The following is a 26,575-nucleotide window of genomic DNA, read 5'->3' as shown; positions in this document are numbered from 1 at the left end:
GTGAATTAGTTGTGTTCGTCTCTGCAAATATGAACGTTGTTTCTGATTCTACAGTTTCTATTCACGAATTCATTATCTGGCTCCGTGTAAGTCAGTCTGGTGATGAAAAATAGTTGGTTTTCCTCGCGTGGAGCTGCAAATCCATTCTTTCTTCATCAAAATAGGGTATATTCGGTCTACACTACTCCGTTTTTACCTTTTCCACGTAGGATTGGGATGAACTGAATCCACAATTTGGCTGGGTGGACCCCTTCATCGCGTTATATTTGGTTCCATTATTTGATTTTGGTGATGTTTTAGGTGGTTTGAGGTGGATTGGATTCCAAAAAGTCATATTGGTCGACAGATTTTCTAATAAACCGTATGGGTTGGGTTCTTTACTGTTGTGCTTTCTTCAGTTTTTGATCAGACTTCTGTTGAACTCGCACATTGAGATACTTTGGCCAATTTGTAATGCAGTTAAGTCTTTCTTCTTAACAGTTTGATTTCCTTCCCCCTCAGTATTCTCTTCATTTGCTATTTTTAGGCTATTTTTGACCATCGACTTGCTATGATCTATAACAAACAAAGGCTTTCAAGTACAACGTCTGAAAAGTAAGGAGAATGTAACAAAATGCCTCAATGAAACTCAGGAAGTTCATTTCACACTGCTAAAGAAACTTGAAACCTTGCATTGTTGTCATAACGAAACACAACGCCACATCTACTCAAAAGTTCAGCACTTTTTGTTCTAATGGCGTCCTTAAGTTTCTCTAATCGTGTGCAATATTTTTCACTGTCAATTGTTTGTCTTTCTGAAGGTAACTCGTAACTAAGAATTACCCTTCCAGTCCCACAAAATTGAACGCAGCACTTTTTTCTGCTGAAATGCAGGTTTTGCTATTGTTGGAGCGCACTTTTCTCGACTCTGCCTTCATCTTCAGTAATTAACCTCTTCAAAATTGCTCTTTCTCGTTGCATTGGATCAGCAAAAAGCAAATATCAAGGTCCAATTCAGGAAATTGCTCTGTCAGTTGATGTGGGACCCAAACTTTGTACCAATTAACGTGCCCAAGCTTTGTTAAACGTTCTTGAATCGTTGCTCGTGGATTGTTCATGGCATTTGCTGTTTTACAATCACTAGACCTTGGTTTTTCATCGAAGTAGACCTTGATAAAGTCAGTATCAGCGGTGTGGATGGACGTCCACTGCGTTCTTCGTCTTTCAGATCAAAATTCCCAGCTTTAAACCTTCTAAACAGTAATAAAATGATCACAATTAGCGTCACAAATCTCATTTGCAGTGTTTTTATTAGACGTACTGCCTTTTGTAAAGCAGTGAAGCATAATTTGATGAGAATTGCACTTTTTGGTCTTCCATATTGCATTAAACAAAAAACACTGTGTACATTTTTTACTAATGTTAAGAACTCTGTTCTCTTGGCTTTACAAAGGGTAATTAAGGACCACATAATTGACGATAAAAGAGTGATCTGGAAGTTTGTTTTTTGGTCCTGAATGGCAACCACAAAAAGAACTTAATATTTGGGTTTTCTATTTTGCGATTTTCTGCTTTAAACTTGGTTAAAAATACTGAATTCGACTTGAGTTCCTTGTTGCGTCTAATTTAGCGGATTTGGACAGCAAAAGGACCTTTTCTGTGACTTCAGGCACTGCCAAAGTCGTGTTTGCAGAAGCACATTCATGTTGCTCGACAGTGGAGCCAATTCCAGTGGACAAATTCATGGATTTATTGCTAAGATGACCTCACTCAGTCCTACTCTTACTCAGAAAATCCAAATTGAGGGCTATTTTATCTCCAGAATATTTAAAACTGGATGTAGCTTCATGATATTGTCGAAAATTGGGGTTTGACGCTTTGTACTTCGAATAAAGGTGCAGTCGTTGATTCTCATCTGCGTAAATTTAAAATTCGAGTTAAATTTATAAATTAAGATTTGAATTAAAAATAAATACAAAGTTCAAGTTAAAAAATAAAATAAAAATAAAAAAAAATTAATAAATAATTAATAATAAATAATAAAATTAAAATTTGAATTAATAGTAAATGTAAAGTTCGAGTTAAATTTATAAATTAAAAACTGAATTAAATCTTAATTGTTTACAAATTCCATACATCATGGTAGTAAGAGTGATTGTGTTTAAAAGTATTGTTGAACTTTGAATTAAAAGTAAATTCAAAGTTCAAGATAAGTTTATAAATTAAGATTTGAATTAACAGTAAATTTAAAGGTCAAGTTAAATTTATAAATTAAGACTTGAATTGAAAGTAAATGTAAAGTTAAAATTAAATTTATAAATTAAAATTGAATTAAAACTTAATTGGTTTACAAATTCCATACATTATGGTAGTAAGAGTGATTGTGTTTAAAATTGTTGTTGAACTTTGAATTAAAAGTAAATTCAAAGTTCAAGTTAAGTTTATAAATTAAGGTTTGAATTAACAGTAAATTTAAAGGTCAAGTTAAATTTATAAATTAAGACTTGAATTGAAAGTAAATGTAAAGTTAAAATTAAATTTATAAATTAAGATTGAATTTAAAATTAATTGCTTTACTGCATATTCTGTACATTATGATATTAGAAGGAATGATTGAACTTAAAATTGAAGTTGAACTTTGAATTAAAAGTGAATTTAAGGTTCAACTTAAATTTTCATTACTTATTTGTTCATAAAATACATTATTACTGTGTAATACACACGTGTATATAATTATTTAATATTTATAAGGATATTTCACTTTCATAAATGCTCGTATTTAATCTACTACTTTTTTTTAAAGAATTATTAATCCAAAAACTATATTTTCGCCCCGAATTTTTCTTCGATTTTGTTCAAACTTTGCACAGTTGTAGATCTATACGTGGATCATCGATTGGCAGAGTAACTTTTTTATAAGCCTACAAATAACGAAAGTGGACGGAGTCAAAAGTACGCGTTTAGTGAAAACTTTCTGTGGCTATAACTTTTTACTGAAGAAAGATATCCACTGGAATTTTGCGTTGAAAAATCATAAAAAATTTAAGCTTTCGAATAGTGTATCGCTTTTTACTTTTCTCGAAACTTTTAAGTCAGCTTTTATGCATAATTCTGACAGAGGCTCCAGTAATTATAACTTAAGCTATAACTTTTGACTGAGAAAAAATATCCACTTGAATTTTATGTCAAAAAATCACATAAAATTCAAGTTTTCGAATACTGTATAGTTTTTTATTTTTCTCGAAACTTTTAAGTCATCTTTTGCGCATAATTCTGACAGAGGCTCCAGTAATTATAACTTAAGCTATAACTTTTGACAGAGAAAAAATATCCACTTGAATTTTATGTCAAAAAATCACATAAAATTCAAGTTTTCGAATACTGTACAGTTTTTTATTTTTCTCGAAACTTTTAAGTCATCTTTTGCGCATAATTCTGGTATAGGCTCCAGTAATTATAACTTAAGCTATAACTTTTGACAGAGAAAAAATATCGACTTGAATTTTATGTCAAAAAATCACATAAAATTCAAGTTTTCGAATACTGTATAGTTTTTTATTTTTCTCGAAACTTTTAAGTCAGCTTTTATGCATAATTCTGACAGAGGCTCCAGTAATTATAACTTAAGCTATAACTTTTGACTGAGAAAAAATATCGACTTTAATTTTATGTCAAAAAATCACATAAAATTCAAGTTTTCGAATACTGTATAGTTTTTTATTTTTCTCGAAACTTTTAAGTCATCTTTTGCGCATAATTCTGACAGAGGCTCCAGTAATTATAACTTAAGCTATAACTTTTGATTGAGAAAAAATATCGACTTTAATTTTATGTCAAAAAATCACATAAAATTCAAGTTTTCGAGTACTGTATAGTTTTTTATTTTTCTCGAAACTTTTAAGTCATCTTTTGCGCATAATTCTGGTAATAGGCTCCAGTAATTATAACTTAAGCTATAACTTTTGACTGAGAAAAAATATCGACTTTAATTTTATGTCAAAAAGTCACATAAAATTCAAGTTTTCGAATACTGTATAGTTTTTTATTTTTCTCGAAACTTTTAAGTCAGCTTTTAAGCTTAATTTTGGTACAAACTCTTAAGACAATTTTCAGAAGAATTTTTCACGCCATTTTGCTCAGTATTCCAAGAATTTCAAAGATAAGTTCATATAAAAACCAACATTCTTTTTATATCCACCTAATATTTTTTTAAAGTGATCTATATATACTGACAATATTTATTTTACAATTTATTAAAATTTCAGAGATAAAGTTTGAACCATATAAAAAAAGCCAATATTCCTTTACCATCGACTTAATAAAAATACCACTCGTGTTAATCGACAGTATAAACATTTATTTATTACTTTTTGTAAATAAAAATGACTAAACAATCTTTATACATATATTTCGAGCATATTAATTAAAAATAATTATATCTATAATTATATCTATAATTATTAAATGAATATTTAAATCTCTACTGGAAATAGACATAAATATTCTAATTCTAATATTATTAATTCTCTATCTAATAATTTTATTATTGATATTATTTAACATTAAATATTATAGTGTTCATTCATTTTTACTTCTTCCAACAATTGCAAGCAGCTTTTTACGATTAATATTGCATATTTTAGGTGATTATCACGTCAGAAGTGTTGGTAATTTGTTGCCAATTAGTCGTTATTTTATTAGTACTACCTGTTGTCGTACAATTTTTAAGTATTGCGTGGTTTTTATGTAAATTTTTCATCTACTTGAACCAAAATCCTTCTATTACATTAACCACAAACGATTACAGTTTAGAAATGTAGTCTACTGTAATGTATCATGGACGAGGATGAGCCTGAGAATTTGGTGAGGGATGTAGTAGAGTCAGTTTTGGGGAATCCATATAGTTTTTGGTAAGTTGGGTCTCTTGTTAAGAGACCATTGGTGGTTTTATGTTAGTATATGCTCTGTTTAAGTCAGAGATATGGTAAGTTGGGTTAGTATGTGTTCTATGGTCAATGCTGAGCTAAGTTAAAGCAAAGCTGGGGTAAATCAAAGCTTAAACTAAGTTAAAGTTAAGATAAGGTAAAGCAAAGCTTAAGTTAAGTCAAAGCTAAGGTAAAGCAAAGCTTGAGTTAAGTCAAAGCTAAGGTAAAACAAAGCTTAAGCTAAGGTAAAACAAAGCTTAAGTTAAGTCAAAGCTAAGGTAAAGCAAAGCTTAAGCTAAGGTAAAGCAAAGCTTGAGCTAGGGTAAAGCAAAGCTTAAGCTAAGGTAAAACAAAGCTTAAGTTAAGTCAAAGCTAAGGTAAAGCAAAGCTTAAGCTAAGGTAAAGCAAAGCTTGAGCTAGGGTAAAGCAAAGCTTAAGTTAAGTCAAAGCTAAGGTAAAGCAAAGCTTAAGCTAAGGTAAAGCTATGGTAAAACAAAGCTTAAGCTAAGGTAAAGCTATGGTAAAACAAAGCTTAAGCTAAGGTAAAACAAAGCTTAAGTTAAGTCAAAGCTAAGGTAAAGCAAAGCTTAAGCTAAGGTAAAGCAAAGCTTGAGGTAGGGTAAAGCAAAGCTTAAGCTAGGGTAAAGCAAAGCTTTAGCTAGGGTAAAGCAAAGCTTTAGCTAGGGTAAAGCAAAGCTTGAGCTAGGGTAAAGCAAAGCTTAAGTTAAGTCAAAGCTAATGTAAAGCAAAGCTTAAGTTAAGTCAAAGCTAATGTAAAGCAAAGCTTAAGTTAAGTCAAAGCTAATGTAAAGCAAAGCTTAAGTTAAGTCAAAGCTAATGTAAAGCAAAGCTTAAGTTAAGTCAAAGCTAATGTAAAGCAAAGCTTAAGTTAAGTCAAAGCTAAGGTAAAGCAAAGCTTGAGCTAAGGTAAAGCAAAGCTTGAGCTAAGGTAAAGCAAAGCTTGAGCTACGGTAAAGCAAACCTCAAGCTAAGTCAAAGCTAAGCTAAGTTAAGTTAAAGCTAAGGTAAAGCTGAGCTATGTTATAGATAAACTAAGTCAAAGTTGAAGCTAAGTTAAGCGAAGTCAAGGCTAAGTAGGTTTCTGAGATTGTTAACTGTACTTCGTGCAGTCAACCCACTTGACAAGTTTCATCTTTTCGTTTCCGATCAAACTGACGTCTTTTAGTGCTAACAATTTCGAACTTTGATCTATGAAGCCTGTTTTCCAAATCTTTTGTTCTCCAATTACTATTTTCCAAATCTTCTGTTCTCCAATTACTGCTCTCCAAGTCTTCTGTTCTGCAATTACTGCTCTCCAAGTTTTCTGTTCTGCAATTACTGTTTTGCAAGCCTTCTGTTCTCCAATTACTGCTCTCCAAGTCTTCTGTTCTGCAATTACTGCTCTCCAAGTTTTCTGTTCTGCAATTACTGCTCTCCAAGTCTTCTGTTCTGCAATTACTGCTCTCCAAGTTTTCTGTTCTGCAATTACTGCTCTCCAAGTCTTCTGTTCACCAATTACTGCTCTCCAAATCTTCTGTTCTCCAATTACTGTTTTGCAAACCTTCTGTTCTGCAATTACTGCCCTCCAAGTCTTCTGTTCTGCAATTACTGTTCTCCAATTACTGCTCTCCAAGTCTTCTGTTCTCCAATTACTGCTCTCCAAGTCTTCTGTTCTTCAATTACTGCTGGGTACTGCTTCAATTACTAATGGGCTTAGCTTAGTTTAGCTTCGATTAGGGAATATTTACTAAAATTACTTGGCTTAGCTCTGATCTTAGCTTAGTTTAGCTTTGATTGTGGAATATTTACTAAAATTACTTAGCTCTGATATTAACTTAGTTTAGCTTTCGTTATGGATTATTTACTGAAATTACTTGGCTTAGCTCTGATATTAACTTAGTTTAGCTTTCATTATGGAATATTTACTGAAATTACTTGGCTTAGCTCTGATCTTAGCTTAGTTTAGCTTTGATTGTGGAATATTTACTGACCTGAGTTGGCTTAGCTTTGACTTGGCTTAGTTTAGCTTTGATCATGAAACATTTACTAAAATGACTTAGCTTAATTTAGCTTTCATTATGGAATATTTACTGAAATGGCTTGACTTGGCTCTGATCTTAGCTTAGTTTAGGTTTGATTATGCAATATTTACTGAAATGACTTAGCCTAGTTTTGACTTAGCTTAGCTTAGTTTTGACTTAGCTTAGCTTAGCTCAGCTTTGGTCTTAGCTTAGCTCAGCTTTGGTCTTAGCTTAGCTTAGCTTAGCTTTGGTCTTAGCTCAGGTTGGCTTTGGTCATGGCTTAGCTCAGCTTTGGTCTTAGCTTAGCTCAGCTTTGGTCTTAGCTTAGCTCAGCTTTGGTCTTAGCTTAGCTCAGCTTTGGTCTTAGTTGAGCTCAGTTTAGCTTAGCTTTGGTCTTAGTTCAGCTCAGTTTAGCTTAGCTTTGATCTTAGTTGAGCTCAGCTTAGCTTTGATCTTAGTTGAGCTCAGTTTAGCTTAGCTTTGGTCTTAGTTGAGCTCAGTTTAGCTTAGCTTTGATCTTAGCTCAGCTCAGCATAGCTTTGGTCTTAGTTGAGCTCAGTTTAGCTTAGCTCTGATCTTAGTTGAGCTCAGTTTAGCTTAGCTTTGGTCTTAGTTGAGCTCAGTTTAGCTTAGCTCTGATCTTAATTGAGCTCAGTTTAGCCTAGCTTTGATCATAGTTGAGCTAAGTTTAGCTTAACTTTGGTCTTAACTTAGCTTTTCTTGGCTTTGTTCTTACCTTACCTTACCTTAGCTTAGTTTTGGACTTACCTTAGCTTTGCTAATGCTTTAGACTTGCCTTATCTTACCTTAACTTTGATCTCAGCTTAATTTCGACTTCATTACACCTTATCTCATCTTAGCATTGACTATAAAACCCCATACAAACTCAATTTACCCTGACTCCAACTAAAACAAACCATATATACTAATACAAAACCACCAAAAGGACTTACCAAGCAACTCAACTTACCAAAAACACTTCATAAATCCTCAAAACAGACTCTATCACATCTCTCATCAAACTCTAACTCTCATCCTCTGCTATGACACATTACTAAGTACTGTTCCATTTATTTTTAACAGGACAGTGACGTCAGCTGTTTTCACACGCGAGGACAAAATCGTCTCAGGCTCTGATGATAGAAGCGTGAAGGTGTGGGAGTTGAGGAACATACGAAGTCCTTTGGCTACAATACGTGGAGACAGTGCTGCCAATCGTCTGGCTGTGTCCAGCAGTGGCATCGTCGCCATTCCACACGACAACAGGCAGATCAGATTGTTCGATCTTAATGGACAACGATTGGCCAGATTGCCTAGAACCAGCAGACAAGTAAGTCCAAGATTTGTCTATGATTACTTTTTATAATTAACACTTTGACTCCTTGGCGATGTGTACGCAAATGACGGTTATAGCCGTCGTGCATATTTTAATCAACAAAATAAGAACAACGTTAGTACGAAGTGTACTAACAAGTATATTTGTTAAATTGAGCAACGCATCCAGAAAAAAAGGGATAGCATGCCAGACATCGTATTAGTTGTTTTTTTTTTTTTGCTATTAGCAATGCAAACCTTTAGCAATAGAAACTATAAATACTGCAATCTGTTAGCAAGAAAATCTATTAGCAATAGTTGTTAGGAATGAAAACCATTAACAGAACTATTAGCAATGGCAATTATCAGCAGTGTAAACCTTTAGCAATGGAAACTATAAACACTGCAAACTGTTAGCAATAGTTATCTGGAAGAGGTACTATTAGCAATGGAAATTACAAGCAATGAAAACTATTGACAATCCAAACTATTAGCAAGAGTATATATGAGCAAGAGAAACTATTAGCAAGAGAATCTATTTACAGCACCAACGTGGAGTAGAAATTGTTTGCAATGGAAATTATTAGCAATTTGCAATAGTAATTATTAGCAAGAGACTCTATTTGCAAGGCAATCTATTAGCAAGGGAATCTATTTACAGAGAACCTATTCACAGAGAATCTATTTACAAAAGAATCTATTTACAAGAGAATCTATTTACAAGAGAATCTATTTACAAGAGAATCTATTAGCAAGAGAATCCTATTTGCAGCACCAACGTGGAGTAGAAATTGTTTGCAATAGAAATTATTATTAATTTGCCATAACAATTACCAGCAAGAGAATCTATTAGCAAGAGAATCTATTTACAGCACTAACGTGGAGTAGGAATTGTTTGCAATGGAAATTATTATCAATGTAAACCATTGGCAATAGTAATTATTAGCAAAGAGAATTTATTAGCAATAGAAACTATTAGCGGTGGAAACTATTGGCAATAGTTGTCAGCAATGAAAATTATTAACAATAGAAACTATTAACTATGGAAACTATTATCACTAAAAACCATTTGCAATAAAAATGATTAACAATGCTATCATAGAAATTATTTTAAAATATTAGAATATAATTGTCATAGAAATTATTAGCAAATATATCCTATTCTTCTTCTAAATTTAAATTTATAATTCTCTGATCGTATCAACTAGATAAATTCAATAGATAAATTTCAGTATCAATAGATAAATTTCTTCGATTGCTGTACTACTCTCCTCAACCGATCTAGTAAACATTACAATTATATCGTACTTTTATCATACAACAGAATATTCCTTTAAAATGGCTTCCAAATCTTAAGAAAAATTTTTTTTATCGAGAATAATGTATTAGATTGCTTTTATCACTGAATACAAACAATTTTAAGCGTTTATCCTGCTTTTGAAAATAGCAAACATATGTGTTGCTATTTTAACAAATATTTTTACATTATGCGACCTTTTTATTTAGAATTTTATCAGTCTCGATTAATGGAAATTTATTATGAATAGGAAATTTTGCAAGACGTTATTAGCAGGAGAAACTATCAAGAAGGAAACTATTAGTAATAATTGTCAGCAATGAAAATTATTAACAATAGAAACTGTTAGCTATGGAAACTATAAGTAATCGAAACTATTGTCAATAGAAACTATTTGCAATAAAAATGATTAGCAATGCTAGCTATTACCAATAGAAATTACAAGCAACGATATCCTCTTCTTCTAGATTTAAATTTATAATTCTCTGCTCATTTAAAGTAGATCTTGAATATCTACATAAGTTTCTTCAATTGTTATACTACTTTCAACCAATTTAGTAGACATCACAATTATATCGTACTTTTATCATAGAACAGAATATTCCTTTAAAACGACTTCCAAATCTTAAAGAAAATTTTTTTATCAACAATAATTTATGAGATTGCTTTTATCACTAAATACACAATTTTAAGCATTTATTCTGCTTCTGAAAATGGCAGACATATGTGCCCATAATTTTGAAAGTGGTCCAAGTCATATATTTCTTGTTTTGAATAAATTAAAAAATATTTTTACATTATGCGACCTTTTTATTTAGAATTTTATTAGTCTCGATTAATGGAAATTTATTATGAATAGGAAATTTTGTGTGAATTTCATACGAAAATGTTGTTTTTCAAGTTTGAATCGACTTGGACCATTTTCAAAATTAACTGAATGTCCTATAAATGACTTGAAGCGATAAAAAACTATGAGTTTTATTATTTTAAACGATAATTTTAATGAAATAATTCATGAACATTTATCAATTATTTAAAAAAAGTAATTCATTTTTATCATTTCGAGTTTTTAAGATTCTTAAAATGTTTTTGTAAAACTGGAGGGATGTGTGGCAGTAAACACATAATATCTTTGTTTTCCTTTCGTTACTGGTCTAGTGCTGGTGTATAAAGGAAGTAACTTAATATTTCCTTATATTTTTGGTCTTCCTCTTTTAGGTGAAAGATCCAAAACGTGGAATTCAGAATCATCTAAAGAAGTTTTATAGAACATTTGATAAGGTTCATTTTTCAAGAATCTCATCCATTGTATTTGCAGCCAAAAGACAAATTCGTCCACGACATTTTTTACTCTTCTTGTCGTCGACTCTTCTAGCGATTTCGTTGAAATAAAATCCGGCTGCGACATTCGTTTTATCAAAAATGTATCGTTTATCGGTTTATTATGTACTTCAGAAACTCGTGAAAGAGAGCCACGCGTCATTTTCAAGTTATCTTTATATAATGTCTTTAAATTTTTCGCTTAGACCACTTTCATAATTGACACTAAATGAATTCCATACAATGTTGAAATTACAACAACCATCTAATGGTTCATTTTTGACGATATCGTAAAAATTACATTGATTAAAATTTAGTTTCAAATAATGTGCTGTGAAATAACTGATAAACTCATTTTTTTTTATTTTGACTTAAACTACTTTCATAATTATGGGCACATATCTTAAACGATCGTACGAATGTACATAATTAGTACATTAATGTACATACTTGGATATATAAATTTCTTTGTTTGATTATATATTATCGCATTTACATGTATATTGATATGAATGAATTATTCTGAAAAATATGGGAAAATGGCATTTAATTCTAACTATATATCATTTGCTATTAAGTAAAAGGTCTGCGTTGGTCAATAATTATTTTCAATAGTTGCTGTAGGCACTGTTGAACTGCAGCACCCTCTGATTCCACATAATGCTAATACAATGAGTTCTTTTCTCTTTCTAATCGTATAATCTGCGGCTTCTGGAAGCTTTGTAATTTTTATAATGCTACCAGGACTGTAATTAGCAAGAAAAGGGTGCAAAGTTTAATACGTTCATTTTTGACTATATCGTAAAAATTACATTGATTAAAATTTAGTTTGAAGTAATGCGCTGTGAAATAACTGATAAACTCATTTTTTTTTATTTTGACTTAAACTACTTTCATAATTATGGGCCCATATTTTCTATAGTAAGAAAGTAGAAAAGGTAGTATAAATGTATTAATATTTGATGTTATTTTCAGGGTCACCGCAGGATGATCTCATCAGTAGCCTGGGCTGAAGACAGCGGTGTCTGCAATCTGTTCTCCTGTGGTTTTGATAGACTGGTCCTCGGATGGAGCATTGTACCTCTTAAAGAGTGTTGAATGTACACATTGCAAATATATATATATTTATCTAGTTCAGTTTAATGTTACGTCAAGTTAAACTCTAAGTTTAAGATTTAATTGTACGCCCCATAATTATAATTAAAATCATTGAGACAGTTCAACCGTTGTTCTGATAAAATTAAACCATTTGCACTTGGATGTTCCTTTTGAAAGGGACATTTAAGTTTGTTAGTGATTGCGATTATCTTATTTTATGGCAGATTTTTTGCAAATGCATGTTTCTCTAAAGCTTTTTATTTGAAAAATCCACAACCATTTGCACTTGGATGTTCCTTTTCAAGGGTAATTTGCGTTGGTTAGTGATTGCGATTATTTTTATTTTATCGCAGATTTTTTGCAAATGCATGTTTCTCTAAAGCTTCTTATTTGAAAAATCCACAACCATTTGCACTTGGATGTTCCTTTTCAAGGGTAATTTGCGTTGGTTAGTGATTGCGATTATCTTTATTTTCTTAAAAAATCTTCTTCTTTCTTAAAAATCTTCTTTTTATTTAAAACACCCGCATCTATTTTGGATTACAGTAAATATACGAAGGCAGTAGATCGAGCAATCATCAAATTTCTGAGCTATCATCCGGAAAACCATAAAATGGTCAACGAAAAGTGGCCATGTGCCTCTTCAATTGCGCTTTACACAACGCGTTTGTACTGCAACAACGTTATAATACAGAGAAACTTCCAAGAAACTCCACTTTTATGACGTTTTCATTGAAAATATGCGAATCTTGAGTAAAAGATCATTCACCTGTTCTTGAAGAGAACTTGGAGGTCCAGCTGATACGTATTTCAGGAACCAACAACAGAAAACGCAGGTATCGTGTGAGTTACAGAAAGAAAAAAATTAGCAGAACTAATTTAATGTGTAAATCTTGTGGAATTGCTCTTCATCTCGATGATTGCTTCGTTTCGTTTCATTTGGAAGGTGAATACTGAGTAGTACTAACAAAATATAAATAAATAAATAAACATATAATACAAAAAATCTTGTAATTATTTGCATATGGATATCTTCACAATTTTGAGAAAATAGAGGGACAGAATTGACGATAAGATTGGCAAACGAAAACCTCGAAAAATCGACGGTGATAAGCGAAATTTTGTAAGTTAGTGTTAATAGTTTCTGTTGCTAATAGATTCTTGTGCTAATCGTATCTCTTGTTAGCAATTATTGCTAATTATTTCTATTGCTAACAACTATTGTTAAGCTTCCTTGCTGGTAGTTTCTTTTGCTAATAGTTTCCACTGTTTATAGTTACTCTTGTTAATAGATTCCATTGCTAATAATTCCTATTACATTAGTAATATTATAGTAATTAGTAGTTTCAGTTGTTAATAATTTCCTTTGCTAATAGCTTTTATTACTAATAATTTCTCCTGCTAATAATTTCCACTGCAAATAGTTCATATTAATAATTTCCATTGCTGATAGTTACTCTTGTTAATAGATTCCATTGCTAATAGTTTCTATTACATTAGTAATATTATAGTAATCAGTAGTTTCAGTTGTTAATAATTTCCTTTGCTAGTAGCTTTTATTACTAATAATTTCTTTTGCTAATAATTTCCACTGCAAATAGTTTCTATTGTTAATAGTTCATATTAATAATTTCCATTGCTGATAGTTACTCTTGTTAATAGATTCCATTGCTAATAGTTTCTATTACATTAGTAATATTATAGTAATCAGTAGTTTCAGTTGTTAATAATTTCCTTTGCTAATAGCTTTTATTACTAATAATTTCTTTTGCTAATAATTTCCACTGCAAATAGTTTCTATTGTTAATCGTTCATATTAATAATTTAAATATTAATATTTTAACAATAGAAGCTATTACTAAAATAGTAATATTATAGGAGCAGAAATTATGGTTAAAATATTAACATCTTAGCAATAGAAACTATCACTGAAATAGCAATATTTTGCAATAGAAACTATTGCCAAAGTAGCAATATTTTGTAATAGAAACTATAATTAGTAATAGTAACTATTAGAAAAGTAGGAATATTTTGGGAATGGAAGTTATTACTAAAATATTAATATTATTGGAACAGAAACCATTACTAAACTACTATTAAAATACTTAGCAGTAGAAATTATTACTAAAACTGCAATATTTTAGCAATGGTAACTGTTACTACAGTAGTAATATTATAAAAATAGAGGCTATTATTAAAATATTAATATTTTGCGATAGAAGCTATTACAAAGGCTAACTTGAAAATGGTGCGTGGCTCTCTTTCACGAGTTTCTGAACTACATAATTAACCGATAAACGATACATTTTTGATAAAACGAATGTCGCAGCCGGATTTTATTTCAACGAAATCGCTAGAAGAGTCGACGACAAGAAGAGTAAAAAATGTCGTGGACGAATTTGTCTCTTGGCTGCAAATACAATGGATGAGATTCTTGAAAAATGAACCTTATCAAATGTTCTATAAAACTTCTTTAGATGATTCTGAATTCCACGTTTTGGATCTTTCACCTAAAAGAGAAAGACCAAAAATATACGGAAATATTAAGCTACTTTCATTATACACCAGCACTAGACCAGTAACGAAAGAAAAACATGAAAATATTATGTGTTTACTGCCAAACATCCCTCCAGTTTTACAAAAACATTTTAAGAATCTTAAAAACTCGAAATGATAAAAATGGATTACTTTTTTAAAATAATTGATAAATGTTCATGAATTATTTCATTAAAATTATCGTTTCAAGTAATAAAACTCATAGTTTTCTATTGCTTTGAGTCATTTGTAGGACATTCAGTTAATTTTGAAAATGTTCCAAGTTAATTCAAACTTTAAAAACAACATTTTCGTATGAAATTCACACAAAATTTCCTATTCATAATAAATTTCCATTAATCGAGACTAATAAAATTCTAAATAAAAAGGTCGCATAATGTAAAAATATTTTTTAATTTATTCAAAGCAAGAAATATATGACTTGGACCACTTTCAAAATTATGGGCCATTTTCAGAAGCAGAATAAACGCTTAAAATTGTGTATTTAGTGATAAAAGCAATCTCATAAATTATTGTTGATAAAAAAATTTTCTTTAAGATTTGGAAGTCGTTTTAAAGGAATATTCTGTTCTATGATAAAAGTACGATATAATTGTGATGTCTACTAAATTGGTTGAAAGTAGTATAACAATTGAAGAAACTTATGTAGATATTCAAGATCTACTTTAAATGAGCAGAGAATTATAAATTTAAATCTAGAAGAAGAGGATATCGTTGCTTGTAATTTCTATTGGCAATAGCTAGCATTGCTAATAATTTTTATTGCAAATAGTTTCTATTGACAATAGTTTCGATTACTTATAGTTTCCATAGCTAACAGTTTCTATTGTTAATAATTTTCATTGCTGACAATTGTTGCTAATAGTTTCCTTCTTGATAGTTTCTCCTGCTAATAACCTCCTGCAAAATTCCCTATTCATAATAAATTTCCATTAATCGAGACTAATAAAATTCTAAATAAAAAGGTCGCATAATGTAAGAACATTTGTTAACTTATTCAAATGCAATTCATTAAATATCTCGAAACAAGAAATACATGACTTAGATCACTTTCATAATTATGGGTACATGTATGATACATAGTATAAATGTAGCAATGACAGTGATTTGTTCCTGCATATAGATGCATAAAGACATAAAATATTGAAACTTAATAATAAATTTTAAATGAAAGAACAAATTTTTACAAATAATTCTATAGAAATTAATAACTTCAATAGCATTAATTTGAGAAGACGAAACATAAGTTTCAACGCTATCAATGTTATTAATAGTATTAGAAACAGCGTTAACTTAAGAAGAGGAACCTAAGTTAACACTATTAATAACATTGATAGCATTAAATTAGATTTAACTTAAGAAGACGTACTTAAGTTAACACTATTAATAACATTAATATTATTAACATTAGGTTCGTCTTCATATGCTATTAATAATATTAATAGCAATAATAATAGCATTAACTTAAGAGGACGAACCTTAAGTTAATACTATTAATAACAATAATGACATTAATAATAACATTATCTTAAGAAGATCAACCTTAAGTTAATACTATTAATGATGGCATTAACTTAAGAAGATGAACCTAAATTAATGCTATTAATAACATTAATAACATATATTATAATAATAACAATATTATTAATAGCATTAACTTGAGACGAACTTAACGATATACAATTTATCAGCGAAAGGATCTCTTCTTAACAATACTACTGTATCTGAAAACAAAGCAAGTTATTGTTTCAAATAATAAAACTCATAGTTTTTTATTGCTTTAAGTCATTTATGGGACATTCAGTTAATTTTGAAAATGTTCCAAGTTAATTCAAACTTTAAAAACAACATTTTCCTATGAAATTCACACAAAATTCCATATTCATAATAAATTTCCATTAATCGAGACTAATAAAATTCTAAATAAAAAGGTCGCATAATGTAAGAACATTTTTTAATTTATTCAGATGCAATTCATTAAATATCTCGAAACAAGAAATATATGACTTTAGACCACTTTCATAATTGCACCGTTTATTTCAAGAGTGGTGTAAGTCCATATTCTCCTGTTTCGAGAAAATTAAAAGTTAATATATTTGTTGATTAAAAAATCTAGGCAAATTATACGAAGTCTGACAATGTTTCTACTGTTTTACCAATACGTAATTTGCTTATATAAATTTGTTTTAGGCGTATTTTACTAAACTGATGTATACTTACGGGTTGCAGATGGACTTACACCACTTTCAAAGTTAGAAAATTGTAAAAATCGTTTAATTTCAATTTTGAAAAATCAAATGTCACTTAGAATATACTTCATATTAATCCAATATTCTTTAATTTAATTTCTTTAATTCTTAAAATTTTCTTATCTTAGATAATGACACGATATAAAGTAGAAGTAGTAACTTAAAATTTTAGACGCCAATTGCATTGTTAAAATTGCAAGATATTGATTGTATTTACTTTTGCTTTGCATGTGGCAGTGTTTCTGCAATAATAATAACTGCTTCGTGTCTTTATATTTTTCATAAGTAATAGGCCTGCGATTCTTTCAAATTTTAAGCAATAAATTTATAATCTTAAATTCTTTGTCCTTCATCGATGTTTTATATAAAATATAATTTATATAAAATTTTATATAAGACCTCATCCAACATATTTGCAACCAATTTACCTGTTCTCCGTTAGCATTTTTTCTTATCTGTTTTTTAATTGCATTTTCGAGATTTTTTATTGAAACGAAATTCTCTCATTTCATTTCATGTAAAATGAATTTCTCATGTTTTCTACATTGTGTTATTGCATAATCGATGATTGTGCAATTTCATTTACGAACCAATTTTGAATAAAAGCAAGAAACTTGTTGACGTACTTAACTTAATTTTACCTAAACGAAACGCCAACAGAATGCAAAAGATACTAAAGTGCTGTCGCTGGCCACTATTCGTGCAGTTTTACGTACGCATAACTTTCAAAGCTGCGCATTAATCCTAAAATCGAAGATGACCTCTTCTTCGACTCATTTCTTCTCTGCATTTTACAGAAACATTCTACAATATATATAAAAACTTTAATAATATTCTTTAAATAATAGAATCATAAACATAATATTGAAAAATAGAAAGACAACGCACTTACGCTATATTTCTGTGTATATATATTTCTTACAAAACTACGGATAGATAAATACTATTACTAACTTCTATCAACTATTAGAAATATAAGGCGTAATCAATGTTCATCGCAGATTCAATTAAGAGAGTTCTTAATTAAGCTACGTTCGTGTTCTAGTAGGCCTTAACGAGAAATACTGCCAACGATTCTAAATCTTAATGCAGATTTCTTCTTCTTAGGCTCATCGACTGCGTTGATGCATAATACGATACTCAGTCTTCTGTTAATGTATTCGTGCATATATAATATGCATTACGAAACCATTTGCGCCTTACAAATGTATGGAGAAGCTTCTGAAAATAAATAGAAATACACGTATGAAAATAAAGTCATTCGATAACATGTTGACGATACAATTGTACAATTAATATTGTTCTTACTTAGAGAAATCGCTGCTCTTCTCAATGATGTGCTCAAACTCAGCGAAACTAAGCGCACCATCATCATCCAGATCAGCTTCGTCTAGTATGTATTGAAGCACCTGTTGTATATCTGTTTCGTTTAATCTCTGCGAAGCAGTGAGTCTGTCTACAACTTGCCTTAAGTCTCCGATACCAAGCATGTCGTCTCCATCGAAATCTGTAATGCGAACTGGAATTAGCAAGAGACTTAATTAGACTTATTTAACACTAGATTTACCAGAGAACACTTGCTGTAAACGTATGCGCCATTTACTGCTAAAACCGTAAGTATTATTGCCTTTTTCTACTTTCTATGACCTTCGATCGCTTCATGTTACAGGTCGTTGAACTTGTTTTATGATGCTGTATCGTATTATGGAAACTTGCTTCGAAAGGCTTAAGATTGCTTTGAAGGAAATTGTAAAGTTGAAGCTTGCTTCGAAAGGCTTAAGTTTGCTTTGAAGGGAATTGCAAAGTTCAAGCTTGCTTCAAAAGGCTTAAGCTTACTCTGCAGGGAATTGCAAAGTTCAATTTTGCTTTGAAGGGAATTGCAAAGTTCAAGCTTGCTTCAAAAGGCTTAAGTTTGTTTTGAAGGGAATTGCGAAGTTCAAGCTTGCTTCAAAAGGCTTACGCTTGCTTTGTAGAGAATTGCAAGGTTTACGCTTGCTTTGCAGAGAATTGCAAGGCTTAAGCTTGCTTTGCACAGAATTTCAAGGCTTATGCTTGCTTTGCAGAGAAATGCAAAGTTCAAGCTTGCTTCAAAAGGTTTAAACTTGCTCTGAAGAGAATTACAAAGCTCAAGCTTACTCTGAAAGGAATTGCAAGGCTTGTGCTTGCTTTGAAGGCAATTGCAAGGCTTACGCTTGCTTTGCAGAGAACTGCGAAGTTCAAGCTTGCTTCAAAAGGCTTAAGTTTGCTTTGAAGGGAATTGCAACGTTCAAGCTTGCTTCGAAAGGTTTAAGCTTGCTCTGAAGGGAATTACAAAGCTTAAGCTTACTGTGAAAGGAATTGCAAGGCTTATGCTTGCTTTGCGGAGAATTGCAAGGCTTAAGCTTGCTTTGCACAGAATTTCAAGGCTTATGCTTGCTTTGCAGAGAAATGCAAAGTTCAAGCTTGCTTCAAAAGGCTTAAACTTGCTCTGAAGGGAATTACAAAGCTCAAGCTTACTCTGAAAGGAATTGCAAGGCTTATGCTTGCTTTGAAGGCAATTGCAAGGCTTACGCTTGCTTTGCAGAGAATTGCGAAGTTCAAGCTTGCTTCAAAAGGCTTAAGTTTGCTTTGAAGGGAATTGCAACGTTCAAGCTTGCTTCAAAAGGTTTAAGCAAGCTTTAAGGGGAATTACAAGGCTTAAGTTTACTTTGAAGAGAATTGCAAGGTTTAAGTTTGCTTCAGAAGCCTTAAATTTGCTTTGAAGGGAATTGCAAGACTTAAATTTGCTTTGAGAGGCTTAAGTTTGCTTTGAAGTGAATTGCAAGGCTTAAACTTGCTTCAAAAGGCTTAAGCTTACTTTAAAGGGAATTACAAAGCTTACGCTTGCTTTGCAGAGAATTTCAAGGCTTATGCTTGCTTTGCAGAGAATTGCAAAGTTCCAGCTTTCTTCAAAAGGCTTTGAAGGGCTTGCTTTGAAGGGAATTGCAAAGTTGAAGCTTGCTTCGAAAGGCTTAAGCTTGCTCTAAATAGAATTACAAAGCTTAATCTTACTCTGGAAGGAATTGCAAGGCTTATGCTTGCTTTGCAGAGAATTGCAAAGCTTATGCTTGATTTGCAGAGAATAACAAGGCTTATGCTTGCTTTGCAGAGAATTGCAAGGCTTATGCTTGTTTCGAAAGGATTAAAATTGTTTTGCAAGAAATTGCAAAGCTTAAACTTGCTTTGAGAGGCATAAAATTGTTTTGAAAGCAATTACAAAGCTTAAGCTTGCTTTGAGAGGCATAAAATTGTTTTGAAAGCAATTGCAAAGCTTAAGCTTACTTTGAGAGGCACAAAATTGTTTTGAAAGGAATTGCAAAGCTTAAACTTGCTTCGAAAGGCTTAAATTTGCTTTGAAGGCAATTACAAGGCTTAAATTTGCTTTAAATTGAATTACAATGCTTAAGTTTTCTTTGTAGGGAATTGCAAGGCTTAAATTTGTTTCAAAAAGCTTAAGTTTGCTTTAAATGGAATTGCAAGGTTTATGCTTGCTTTGCAGAGAATTGCAAGGCTTAAACTTGCTTCAAAAGACTTCAGATTGCTTTGTAGAGAATTACAAGGTTTAAGTTTGCCTCGATGGGCTTAAGTTTGCTTTATAGAGAATTATAAGACTTAAACTTGCTTCGAAAGGCTTAAGCTTGCTTTGAAGTGAATTACAAAGTTTAAGCTTACTCTGAAACAAATTATAAGGCTTAAATTTACTTTAAACTCGTTTTAAGATGCTCCATCGTAATACGGAAGAAAAAACATTCCAATCCATTTAGAAAAATGAAGGTGACCTTCATATGTCCGACATACCTCCACTTACAAAAAAACTATTCTCGTCAACAGATGGTCCCCTTCTAACTGTACATTTTTATATCAGCAAAAATTTCTGTGAAACTTATAGTTTCGAAGATATCTGAGATGCTAATAGTTACTGTCGCGCCCTGTATTTAAATGGCTGGTAAATCTAGTGTTAAAAAACAGAGCCAACGAATGAAGCATATAGGCGTTACCAAATATTCTAAAAGCATGTTCAGCTTTCACAGCTTTGGGTGCTGCGTCGCTGAAGACAGACATCATATCCAGAAAGTCTTCGAAGGTGCAGTCTCCGTCTTGGCTGGAGCTGAAGACCTTGCAAATTCTATCTCCAAATGGGTTCGCTCTTAATTCTGGGTACTGTAGGATCTTCGACATTGGCAGCTTCGCGTTTCTATTGTGACCAACTTTCTCTGGTGCGAGTGCTTTGAACTTCTGGTGGGCGCTGGTCACAAGAAAGCAATATTTTAATTGTTAAATAGTAATCGTAAAGTGTAATGTGCCATTGTAAATTAAGAATATGGTCTGTCAATGGTTTTATAATTTTTTTAGATAGCGAATTTGTAAGAATACGAAGTCTTGGGCGCAGAGAAGAAATTTTGGTCCTCCGAACATTGAATCTAAAGAAGTTAGGCAATCTTTTATTAATTCTAGCTATTAAAAAAGTGTAATACACTATTGTAAAATAAAAATATGTTCTGCTAATGGTTTTACAATTTTTATAGATAGCAAATTTGTAAGAATACAAAGTCTTGGGCGCAGATAAGAAATTTTGGTCCTCCGAACATTGAATCTAAAGAAGTTAGGCAATCTTTTGTTAATTCTAGCCATTAAAAAAGTGTAATAGACTATTGTAAAATAAAAATATGTTCTGCTAATGGTTTTACAATTTTTATAGATAGCAAATTTGTAAGAATACAAAGTCTTTGGCGCAGAGAAGAAATTTTGGTCCTCCGAACATTGAATCTAAAGAAGTTAGGCAATCTTTTATTAATTCTAGCTATTAAAAAAGTGTAATACACTATTGTAAAATAAAAATATGTTCTGCTAATGGTTTTACAATTTTTATAGATAGCAAATTTGTAAGAATATAAAGTTTTGGGCGCAGAGAAGAAATTTTGGTCCTCCGAACATTGAATCTAAAGAAGTTAGGCAATCTTTTATTAATTCTAGCCATTAAAAAAGTGTAATACACTATTGTAAAATAAAAATATGTTCTGCTAATGGTTTCATAATTTTTTTAGATAGCAAATTTGTAAGAATACGAAGTCTTGGACCGCAGAGAAAAAATTGAAGCCTATTCGGACATTAAATATAAAAAAAAGAAGAAGAAATTTAACTTAAATATTGAATTATGAATCTTATTTAATAGAATAATGCGTAATAAAGTAAGATGGAATTTTTTTTAATACTTTCTCTTCTTTATTTTCTTAGATTTTACCAGAATAGACTCTATTAGGTAATATTAAATAAATTTTCTTCTACATTTTTATTCATTTTTTTTGTCCATTTATCCAGCGTTAAGTTTTAGTGAAGATGGCTGATAATTTTGCATATTTTATTCTCTTTCTTCTACAGCAAAAAGTTAGAGAAATATAATTTAGTTTCATTCATGAATATGAATTAACTGAAAGTGATCTTCTTCGATTCTTAACAAAGCTTTCTTTCGAGTTTAAAATGTGTAATAGTTGTTTTGTTCGACTCTGTTTGATCTTGAATCGAACAGCATCGTACGAATCATTTTATGTTGCCCAGATATTTGTTAAATTTTTAACAATAGAAACAATTAGCAATGGAAACTATTATTATATTGCGAAAAGGGGGATTTCATTTGCGAAAGTGTGAATTTCATTTCTGAAAAGGTGGATTTCATTTGTAAAAGGGTGAACTTAGTTTGCAAGAAGGGGAATTTAATAAGTATTGTAATTGAAATATTTCACTTAATTAAATTTGCAAAAAGGTAAATTTAATAAGCACCGTAATTGAAATATTTCATATAATTCAGTTCGCTAAAAGGTGAATTTCATTTGCGAAAGAGTGAATTTGGTTTGCAAGAAGGTGAATTTGAAAAGCACTGTAATTGAAATGTTTCATTTAATAAAATCTAACAAATATCACAATAATGCTTTATATGAATTTAATTTGCAAAAGAATGAATTTTATTTGCAAAAGGATGAATTCGGTTTACAAAAAGGTGAAACCATCAGGAATGGAAACTATTAGCGATGGAAATTATTAACAATAGGAACAATTAGCAATGGAAACTATTATTATATTGCGAAAAGGGGGATTTCATTTGCGAAAGTGTGAATTTCATTTCTGAAAAGGTGGATTTCATTTGTAAAAGGTTGAATTTAGTTTGCAAGAAGGGGAATTTAATAAGTATTGTAATTGAAATATTTCACTTAATTAAATTTGCAAAAAGGTAAATTTAATAAGCACCGTAATTGAAATATTTCATATAATTCAGTTCGCTAAAAGGTGAATTTCATTTGCGAAAGAGTGAATTTGGTTTGCAAGAAGGTGAATTTGAAAAGCACTGTAATTGAAATGTTTCATTTAATAAAATCTAACAAATATCACAATAATACCTTATATGAATTTAATTTGCAATAGAATGAATTTTATTTGCAAAAGGATGAATTCGGTTTGCAAAAAGGTGAAACCATCAGGAATGGAAACTATTAGCGATGGAAATTATTAACAATAGAAACAATTAGCAATGGAAACTATTATTATATTGCGAAAAGGAGGATTTCATTTGCGAAAGTGTGAATTTCATTTCTGAAAAGGTAGATTTCATTTGTAAAAGGGTGAATTTAGTTTGCAAGAAGGGGAATTTAATAAGTATTGTAATTGAAATATTTCACTTAATTAAATTTGCAAAAAGGTAAATTTAATAAGCACCGTAATTGAAATATTTCACATAATTCAGTTCGCTAAAAGGTGAATTTCATTTGCGAAAGAGTGAATTTGATTTGCAAGAAGGTGAATTTGAAAAGCACTGTAATTGAAATGTTTCATTTAATAAAATCTAACAAATATCACAATAATGCCTTATACGAATTTAATTTGCAAAAGAATGAATTTTATTTATTAAAGGGTGAATTTAGTTTATGAAAAGCTGAATTTCATTTGCGAAAAGGTAAATTTAATAATTGCTTTAATTTTGTTCTTTTTATTAAGCACTGTAATTGAAATATTTCATTTAATAAAATCTAACAAATATCACAAAAGCGCCTTAAAAAAAAATCCTTTAAAATCTAAAACTAAAATAAAAAAGAAACGAAACTAATACATTTAGTCTTCTATTTAAAAAAAATAATAAGACATTCTTTCAGAAACTTCTTAAATTCACATCCAAAAGAATTATTCTACATTAACAATTTTAATAAATGAAACACTTATGTTAAATACAAATACATTTAAATGAATCTATTATTCGAAGAAGAAATACTTCAAAAAGCAAATAGAATTTCAATTACACAATTTTCCAAATGTAATTAATATTTCTATAAATTATTCTATTTAATATTTCTATTTCTATAAAATCTCGAAGAATAATGTACCCAAATTCTTTTTATTTTACAGAAAGTAACATTGTTTTCATTAACAAGTTCTATTTCTACAAAATCTCGAAGAATAATGTACTCAAATTCTTTTTATTTTACAGAAAGTAACATTGTTTTCATTAACAAGTAAATAAATTAATTTTGGACACCAGCTAAGTGTTCGCTGCCTCTTTAATTTCAATTTTTAGTCAGAGATGTCTGTTATCTTTTTCGTTTTAACATTTTATTCCCCTTTTTGTAATCGCAACCACCAATGAAAGAAACATTTGTAAGAAACATTTATGCGGATATTGAAATATATTGAAAAGTAGATTCTTCAGTAAGAAGCCTTAAATACTCGAAGAGTTATTATACTTGGTCTCAACTTATTTTTATAGCGATCGCCAGGCCCTGAAAATAGCAAAACGAATAAAAGTTTCTACATATTTGAAAAATGCATGAAAAATGCATGAAAAATTATCGAATTTCAGTACTGATGACGAAATTCCTGATAAAAACAATGTAGAGTATCAGTCAAGCGACAGTGATTGCTTTGGAATATTTTATTCCAAAGAAACGCACGAGACGATGCATGCCTTTCAGTTCTGAAGACGAAGGAGGAAGTAACGTACCAAATCAGCAAACTGAAATTGCTTAAGACGGAACTATTTGGAAAAGTATTAAAGAAAGAGGTGTCGCTGGTAGATTACCAATTCAGGGTGTTTTTAAAGATGTACACGGACCAACAGGACATGCTAAAAAAAACATTACGAAGGGGAATACAAAGTAGTGCGTTCCTATTACTGATTGACAACCATGTTTTGGAACGTGTACGAATTTGTACACATTATCTTTTTCGTTTTAACATTTTCTTCCTCTTTTTGTAGTTTCGATGTTAATTCTTGCTCATACTTTCGTTATTTCCATATTTCTACTCCGATTGCTTCTGTATATTAATAATTGTACATAATTATAATATAAAATTGATTTAACGGTATTCTAGCGTGGATTAAGCTCATCGATTATCACTTTTTAAACAGATTAAACATCAATTATATTTATCTCAGAATATTTATTTTTTTTGTTGCTCGAAAGCGATTTGCATTTGTAATAATGTATTAAATTATTTGGTGCGTTGGTTGATATTAAACGAGAGTTTCATCCTTGCTCAAAAAACAGTTTAATATAGAAATTTCTTCTACGAAAAGTAACGAGTGTAAGAAGTGTGAATATTTTTGCGATTTGTTGCACGTAACATCCAAAAGCTAAGCTGAAATTAATCTAAAATAATATTCAAAGGGAGTATCATTATAAAAATAGAAGAAACTACTGTAAATATTTTTCTTTTCTAACTATATGATACAAATCAATTAGAAAAGTAACAAATTTTGAAGTAAAATATAATAACGTCTAAATTTGTACAAAAAAGAATTACGTTTGTGCATGTATACTTACTGCAAAATTTCTTTCTTCGTAAAGTATGTCAAATCCTGCAACGTCAAAGAATATTAAGTGAATAAATAAAATTTATAAACAGTTCAATTGTTTAATAATATTGAATACCTGATAATCTTGCAGTTCTTCCTCAGAAAACTGGCTTTTACCTATTCCCATTGTTTGTAATAACTATTCTGTGTACAATCTAAACGCATTCGATGTTTTTTAAACCATTGAAACTCCTTTTGTATTATTGTAAACGATGTGCTTGTTTTTAGCGCCTGAAAAGATCGATAAATTCCTTTCGTCTGGAGTGGAGAATTTTCATCTGCAGATAACATCGCAAGTAGATAGTGATAACCTTAAACGAACAGTGAATAATTATGTTTGCAATTTTGATGTAGCTTTATATTATTTGTATTTGTATATAAAATTTGTTTTACGATTATAGAAAAGCAGTTTTTTTACGTACATAAATATAAATAAGTTCAGATAATTGGCACAATTCTATCGACGTATGTGACTACGATGTATCGAATGACGATGTGTCGATGTGTCGAATGTCTACAACGAATGTCGATTGCAACGAATATCGAATGTAACGAATATCGATTATATATCGATTGCAACGAATGTCGATTGCAACGAATATCGAATGTAACGAATATCGATTATATATCGATTGCAACGAATGTCGATTGTAACAAATATCGATTATATATCGGTTGTAACGAATATCGATTATATATCAATTGCAACGAATGTCGATTGTAACAAATATCGATTATATATCGGTTGTAACGAATATCGATTATATATCGGTTGTAACGAATATCGATTATATATCGATTGCAACGAATGTCGATTGTAACGAATATCGATTATATATCGATTGCAACGAATGTCGATTGTAATGAATATCGATTATATATCGATGTATCGAATATCGATGTATCGAATATCGATGTGTTCGAATATCGATGTATCGAATATCGATGTATCGAATATC

At 30.6% G+C, this 26,575-nt stretch overlaps 2 protein-coding genes across 2 annotated transcripts in view; one reads left to right on the top strand and one right to left on the bottom strand.

The window, feature by feature from the left end:
* LOC143431684 (WD repeat-containing protein 37-like) overlaps positions 1-11,973 on the top strand; it is a 43,022-nt gene extending 31,049 nt beyond the window's left edge. Inside the window, exons 7-8 of the mRNA XM_076908610.1 lie at positions 8,009-8,255; positions 11,832-11,973. Of these exons, the coding sequence (XP_076764725.1) occupies positions 8,009-8,255; positions 11,832-11,954 (370 nt within the window). The 3' untranslated portion in view covers positions 11,955-11,973. The remainder of the gene's footprint in view (positions 1-8,008; positions 8,256-11,831) is intronic.
* Positions 11,974-17,503: 5,530 nt separating this feature from the next.
* On the bottom strand, positions 17,504-25,791 carry LOC143431883 (calcium and integrin-binding protein 1-like). The gene is made up of 9 exons (XM_076908859.1): positions 25,693-25,791; positions 25,585-25,619; positions 20,776-21,023; positions 18,068-18,266; positions 17,963-17,980; positions 17,832-17,907; positions 17,714-17,722; positions 17,652-17,660; positions 17,504-17,563 (listed from the first exon to the last, which is right to left on the bottom strand). Exons 1-9 carry the CDS (start codon positions 25,741-25,743, stop codon positions 17,504-17,506), a joined length of 705 nt encoding a protein of 234 aa, XP_076764974.1. The 5' UTR covers positions 25,744-25,791.
* Positions 25,792-26,575: the final 784 nt, after the last annotated feature.

The sequence above is a fragment of the Xylocopa sonorina genome, unplaced genomic scaffold (assembly GCF_050948175.1).
Source record: "Xylocopa sonorina isolate GNS202 unplaced genomic scaffold, iyXylSono1_principal scaffold0014, whole genome shotgun sequence".
Taxonomy (NCBI): domain Eukaryota; kingdom Metazoa; phylum Arthropoda; class Insecta; order Hymenoptera; family Apidae; genus Xylocopa; species Xylocopa sonorina.
Note: the sequence above shows the minus strand (reverse complement) of the source record. Positions and strands in the feature narration are given on the sequence as shown.